Consider the following 7,341-nt stretch of genomic DNA (forward strand, 5'->3'; position numbering starts at 1 on the left):
AAAAGAAGCTACCAATGTTGAAAATCATGTTTTACTCAGCCCTTCACTTTTTAAGTCTAAGAATTAAGAAGTTAAGTTGGTTTTGCTTAAGTGACTCAAACACTCACACCACCAAAATTACTTTATATATTTAAGTTGATTGTCATATCTATACATGTAAGTATAAAAATTTATACACAATCAGAATATATCTATTAATCATTATATATTAATTTTATTTAAAAAACAATAATAATCAAATATAAATGATAAATGATATAATAATAATGTAAAAATTCTTACAATATTAGTACATAAATATTTTTCTCATTTAAGTTTAGGTGATACCAGCAGAGATTTAGAATATCTATATAATTGGGCATCATAATCATTACTTTAATGGACCTTTACCCAACATGTAAGCAAGAAGATCTAGTATTCACACAGTCAAACCAAAATCAAATCCATTCACTTCCTCAAAGACATAAAAGTTAATATATTTAATATTTTGCACCAAGCTTTAGCTATATAATATATGAATGGGCATATATAGTATTTTTTTCACCAACGTGTGTGATTAGTTTTAGCTATGAGTGTAAAATGTGTGCACTGACAGTGTAAAGATTTATACACAGTCAGTGCATCATCCACCGTTCATTTGCAATACTTTTATTTAAAAGTCAATGATGACTAAAAATCAATGGTGGATGATGTAGTGACAGTGTAAAAATCCTTTACACTGTCGGTCTTTTTCTCTTTAGCTATGAGTGTAAAATGTGTGCACTGACAGTGTAAAGATTTATACACAGTCAGTGCATCATCCACCGTTCATTTGCAATACTTTTATTTAAAAGTCAATGATGACTAAAAATCAATGGTGGATGATGTAGTGACAGTGTAAAAATCCTTTACACTGTCGGTGTATATATCTTTTTCTCTTTAGCTATATATACTTCTTTTCTCGAAACTATTATCATAATACCTCAACATAACAATCAAATATTTAATCTTCATTTTTCTTTAAATATACTGTATGTTGTAACAAAAATAAATCCTTTGTTGTTATTATTATTTTTAAATTTATTACATATCTTTATTGAAAATAAAAAAGACCTTAATAATCACCTTATAGTTACACCAACAGTTATAACTTTATAATAAACAATAATTCAAAGATATAAACTTTGTTTTCTTCGACAACTAAAAAAAGAAGGTATAATTATAAAAAGAGAATAATGTATCTCCTCATATTAGGAGATAACTTATCTGTTATAGTCAGTAAAAATATGATATGTGTATTATTTTGTTTAGTTTTAAAAATATTTTTTTATAGAAAATGATAAAACATGACACATATCATGATTTCATTGACAGAAGGAGATAACTTATCTCTTTATGCCAAGAAATACTTTATTCTCTTATAAAATTAGATAGATGAATGACACTAACTTTCTTCTACCAATATGACATTGAGCTAACGATATTATGGTGGTCTAAGGTCCAATAAATCTACCATTGTATTAAATTAGAAGGTGTTTAGATTTTTGATAAAAATACTTATTGGAAGGGTTGTGCGGAGCCTGAAACAAATTAGTTGTTCCACTTTTGGGGTGAGCATGAGTCAGATTATGCGGGTAAAATTTGTCTTTTACCTGATTCTAAATGTTGATAAAGTCATTTTTTTGAATCTGGACTCTAGATCTAAAGCTAACTCCATCTTAAAAGTCGATCGCATCAACATTTGAATTCAAACCCAACCCTAAGCCCTATTAAAAATAATACATATTTCTTTTAGATAATTTTTTCCAATATTTTACTTATTATTATAAATATGTAATTTAACATATGAAATTATATATATATATATTGTTAATCATATATATTACTTTCAATAAAAAAATATAATTATTTTTCATACAATTGAATAAAGATAAAAACAAATTTGATGAATGGTAACCACAAGATGATTCAAATTGAATCATATTTGTCTCCACATAACCCTAAATTTGTCTGAGTATAATATTTTACCATAATTTATCCTAGACCTAATAAGAAGAACCAAACTATTTGAGTCTAACCATAATCCAATCAAAATGGTTGAACAGATAGGGTCGGATCTTTTCGGACTAACACCTATATAAACCTTTATTGGGTAGCATTCATTTGCTTATAAAAACACTAATCTTCTTCTTCTTCACCTACCCTCTATCACAACCCCACCACATAAAACCAGATTCAGAAACAAACCCACTCAAATCCAATATCCCTGTATAGAAGAAACATGCATTGTTATGGCTTAACCATTCCCCAAACCCACACACTCTTCTACAACCATATCCCCATTTCTCCAACCACAATCTCTCTCCAACCCATCATCACATACCCCACCACAATCTCATTTTCCTCACTCAGAACAAACGCCACCCTCAACGGTGGTCACGTGGTTTCTACGGAGGTTTCTCACCGGAGCTTCTATGAACTTCTGGGTATACCATTATCGGGTTCATTGATGGAGATCAAACAAGCGTATAAGCAATTGGCTCGAAAGTATCACCCAGATGTGTCACCACCGGATCGGGTTGAGGAATATACGAAAAGGTTTATTCTTGTTCAGGAGGCTTATGAGACCCTTTCTGATCCTAGACTCAGAGATATGTATGATAGAGATATGGCTAAGGGTATTCATCTTGCGTTCAATTCTCGTACACGTTATCACAATGATGATCATGTGAGTTAAAATCAGTCTTTTTTTTATAAAAAAAGTTTCATTTTTTTTATCTGGGGTGTGCTTGATTTGCTTTGGTTTTGTCGTTCATGTTAATGGATTTGCTTGTTTTGGAGTTTATGGATGGTTGGTTGTTTTATGTTATATGATTTTTTGTCTCTTTTTTTTGTTTGTTTTGGGATGGTTTTTCCTTCATAAAAATTGTATTTTTCAAACTTGGGGTGTGCTTGATTTGTGTCAGTGAATCAAATATAGAAACTTAGCAACAACAAAAAATGGATTTATGGGTGGTTGGTTGTTGTAGCCTTGTAGGTTTCATCTTTGTTGTTGATGTTCTTAATTGCATAATGTTTTGTTTCAATGTGTGTTTTCCTTTTATGTGTTTGAAATTGTTCATGAGTTTTGTACCTTAAAGGGCATACCTAAAAATTCATCACATACCTGGTTTATTTGAGAAACTTTAGGCATATGATGAATTTTTAGGTTCACCCTTTTAGATTCGGTGGCAGACTATGGTCATGTTCGTAGTTGCCTTCTATTTTTGTCTTAACATTTTTAGTTCTTGGATTAATTAACCTTTCTTTTGTTTTCAGAAAAGCTTATAATGTAAATGTTCTAGACAGAGGTTTTGGCTGAAAATTGGTTTTGAGTGCAAAATAAGCTAATTTACACATAATTTGTAGCTCAAAGATAATTCCAATGTTAATGTGCCTTACGGGTTCTGGTTTCATGACTTCATCATATGAAGCTTTGTTCTTATATGTTTTCTCAATGGCACAATATGGTTATGTTTATTCCATTCATTGATTGAAGTAAATAGATAGATAGATGTACTACATAGAATCAAGGTAATGTGCTGCTGCTGCTGTATACTTGAATCTGAAGTTGTTTTCGTATTTATTTGTTTACCTATCGCATTTAGTAAACAAAGAAACCGATGATATTATTATCATAATTTTTTTGGTATGGAATAGGAATTTCTCTATGATGGTATAGCAGATTCTTCTGTACTATATAGTTTAGAATTTCAAATTTCACTTCTGCTATCAATTCTTTTGTTATTGATTTTGTTGACTGAGGCTGACCCTATGTTCTTGTGTTTTTTTTTTCCTATTCTGCCATTTGTTCCCTTTCCTTTTTTCCACTGCACCTTTTTGAACATGTAAATTTCAATACTGGCGCATCACTACAAAATCATAAGTGTGCTATTGTGATATTTAGATGGCTCTTCCTCTTCAGGCATGTATAATTCCACAGTTGAACATTTCATGTTGTCAATGGATATAGATTATAGATTATAGAAAACAACAACAATAATGATTAAAGGTTCTGCTGAGATTAACTGTGATCTTATTCATTACTTTATTCATATACCTCTTCTGAAATAATTTAATCATGTTGATGCCTTTTAAACTAAAGGGACTTTCAATCTATTATATTTACTTGTTCAGTTGCCCATTGTACTCAAATTTGTTCTCATAGAGCCAGGTTTTGTAGAGCATTTTTTGGCTTTTTTAAAGGGTTGTTGCGAGAATCGAGCTGTTCTTACATACTGATCTAAGTTGTTGGTTTGAAATCAGGAGATTGAACAAAAAGCTAATTGGAAAAGTCGTTGGCAGTCTCAATTGTCCGAGCTGAAGAGAAGAAATGAGAGCAAGAATGCTAGAGAGAATACCTCATGGGCAGCTCGAATGCGTCAGCAGAGAGATCAATCATCAACCAAATTATGACTAAGATTTTCTATACATATGTATATCTTCCTACTATAGAACAGATCAAATTATATAAGATTAGTGTTGAGAAAAAAATGTGTCATTGCTGTTAGATTCAGTCTCCATTATTCTAATGCTACTAACCAAATAAACTTAGGACTGAGAAAGAAAAGCAAAAAAATTATTTGACTTTAGTAGGATAAGGGAGAAAGAGATTCTCCTCCAAGGGTTTGCTCCTTTCAAAACTGAACAGAAGCCATGTTGACAACTTCATATATTGAAAATACCCTTCCTATAGTCCTATACAATTTCATCTATTTAACTATTGCATCATATGTTGTGATAAGTATTGAGAACACATATCATAAGTATTGAGACCCGCATCGAATCGGGCCAAAGATAAGGCTTGGGTAACCCTTTCGCCCTGAGTTAGCTTTTGAGTTGATTTTGTTACAGAAGAATGAAAGAAAGGAAAGAATGCATACACTGCAACAATGTTGCAGAGAGCAAAACAGAGAAAGAAAGTAGAAAAAGAAAGAAGAATTCGTGCAAGAGAAGAAGAGTAATGTTTAGGATAAGATTCTGGAAAAGTAGAATCAATGTATATTCATCTCAAGCATTAACAAGCTATTTATACATCAATGTATTCCAACTACTTTCTAAAAATAGTAAAACTACTAACTAACTAAACTAACTGGACTTTCTATAACTAGAAACTTTCCAATTCTATTACAAACTGAATTACAATTAACACTTCCCCTTAATTCAGATTTGTTTCAAGCACTTGTAGCCCAAGCTTATCCCTGAGTTCTTCAAACCTTTTCTTCTTCAAAGCCTTTGTAAACACATCTGCAATTTGTCCTTCTGATTTGCAGAAATCAAGTTTGAGTTGATCCTTGCTAACTTGGTCTCTAAGAAAGTGAAACCTTGTCTCTATATGCTTGCTTCTCCCATGTGCAATAGGATTCTTAGCTAGATTTATGGCTGACTTGTTATCAACCATTAAGAGCATGCCTTCCCCTTCTTCTTTCAGTTTCAACTCAGTGAGAAGCTTCCCTAGCCAGGAAGCTTGTTGAGCAGCAGTACAAGCAGAGATGTACTCTGCTTCACAAGATGAGAGTGCCACAACATCTTGTTTTTTTGAAGACCAAGAGATTGGTGCCTCACCAAGAAAAAATATGTAGCCACTTGTGCTTTTTCTGTCACATTTATCTCCACACTAATCTGCATCACTGAATCCAATCATCCTATGCCTCTCATCACTGTTTTTGATAGGAAGTATCAAACCAAGTTCCAAAGTCCCTTTCACATATTTGAGTATTCTTTTTGCTTGCATCAAGTTGGACTTCTTTGGTGATTCCATGTGTCTACTTATCACTCCTACACCATATACAATATTTGGTCTTGTGTTGCAAATGTATCTTAGGCAACCAACCATTTGCCTATAGAGAGTGCTATCAACTGCAGCATCATGTTCTGGCTTCTCACAACCTTCATTAGCTTCAATAGGTGTAGAGGCAGCATTGCATTCTTCCAAGTTGAACCTTTTTAATACATCATTGATGTATTTCTGTTGATGCATTAGGATTCCCTCCTTGACCCTTGAGAATTCTATCCCAAGGAAGTAGGATAATTCTCCCAAGTCACTCATTTCAAACTCAGACTTCATTTCTGCTTTGAATTCACAGATTTCATCAAGCTTGGTTCCAGTCACAAGTAAATCATCCACATAGAGACAAATTACTAGGAGATTCTGAGCAATTGAGCCTTTTACATATACACCATACTCTGATCTGCATTTCAGAAAGCCAAGCTTTAATAGGAAGCCATCTATTCTTTTGTTCCAAGCCCTTGGAGCCTGCTTGAGACCATAAAGAGCTTTGTGCAGTTTGTAAACTTGATGCTCTTTGCCAATCACCTCAAAACCAGGTGGTTGTTTAACAAAAACCACCTCATCTAGTGGTCCATTTAAGAAAGCAGACTTAACATCCATTTGGTGTATGTGCCAATTGTGATAACTTTCCAAGGAAACTACTAATCTGATTGTTTCCAATCTTGCCACAGGTGCAAACACTTCACTATAGTCAAGACCTTGCTTTTGTAGGAAACCTTTTGCAACTAGTCTAGCCTTGTGCTTCACAATTTCACCCTTTGGATTCACCTTGATCTTATATACCCATCTAACATCAATAGCTTTCTTATTTTCTGGTAAGTTAGTTAGATACCAGGTGTGATTTCTTTCAATAGAGCTGAGTTCTTCTCTCATAGCTTGCATCCACTAGCTTGATTTCATTGCCTCATGAAAACTTACTGGTTCCATTTCAGCAAGAAGAGCCATGTGCACCAATTCCCCTTCTGCAGTGATGCCTGAGTCAGAGAAGATCTCATAGTCACTCAACCTTGTTGGTGGTTGTCTTGATCTATGGGATCTTCTTTCTGGTTGAGCACCTATATCTGCTAAAACTGGTTGTTGTTGGACTTCATCATCTATATGCATTGTAGCACTTCTTTCTTGAGCAGTATTCTGTTTAGTCCAATCCCAGCATTGTGTCTCATCAAACTTCACATCTCTGCTCACAACAATTTTTTGATTCAAGGGATTAAACAACCTGTAAGCACTTGTGTTGTGATAGCCAAGCAGAATCAATTTCTCACCCTTGTCATCAAGCTTTCTTCTCTGCACATCAGGTATATGTTTGTAACAAATAGAACCAAAAATCCTGAGATGACTTATATTTGGTTTCTTGCCTGTCCAAGCTTCCTCAGGGGTGATATTCTCAAGTCTACTAGATGGACATCTATTCAAGATGTATGCAGAGGTTGAGACTGCTTCTCCCCAAAATTTCTTTGGCAACTTCTTTGTTTTCATCATACTCCTAGCCATGTTTAGGACTGTCCTATTCATCCTTTCTGCAGTTCCATTAT

The 7,341-nt window shown here is 33.5% G+C and overlaps 1 protein-coding gene across 1 annotated transcript; it reads left to right on the plus strand.

Moving 5' to 3' along the window:
* Positions 2,149 to 4,610, plus strand: LOC109349170 (chaperone protein dnaJ 20, chloroplastic-like). Its single transcript, XM_019589878.1, has 2 exons — positions 2,149 to 2,707; positions 4,285 to 4,610. Exons 1-2 carry the CDS (start codon positions 2,261 to 2,263, stop codon positions 4,432 to 4,434), a joined length of 597 nt encoding a protein of 198 aa, XP_019445423.1. The 5' UTR covers positions 2,149 to 2,260; the 3' UTR covers positions 4,435 to 4,610.

The sequence above is a fragment of the Lupinus angustifolius genome, chromosome LG01 (genome assembly GCF_001865875.1).
Source record: "Lupinus angustifolius cultivar Tanjil chromosome LG01, LupAngTanjil_v1.0, whole genome shotgun sequence".
NCBI classification, from domain to species: domain Eukaryota; kingdom Viridiplantae; phylum Streptophyta; class Magnoliopsida; order Fabales; family Fabaceae; genus Lupinus; species Lupinus angustifolius.

Bases quoted from the DNA above. Each gene is read 5' to 3' on its own strand.
- LOC109349170 (XM_019589878.1), top strand. From the start codon at position 2,261: ATGCATTGTTATGGCTTAACCATTCCCCAAACCCACACACTCTTCTAC. The intron at 2,708-4,284 runs GTGAGTTAAAAT...GTTTGAAATCAG, and splicing joins GTTATCACAATGATGATCAT to GAGATTGAACAAAAAGCTAA.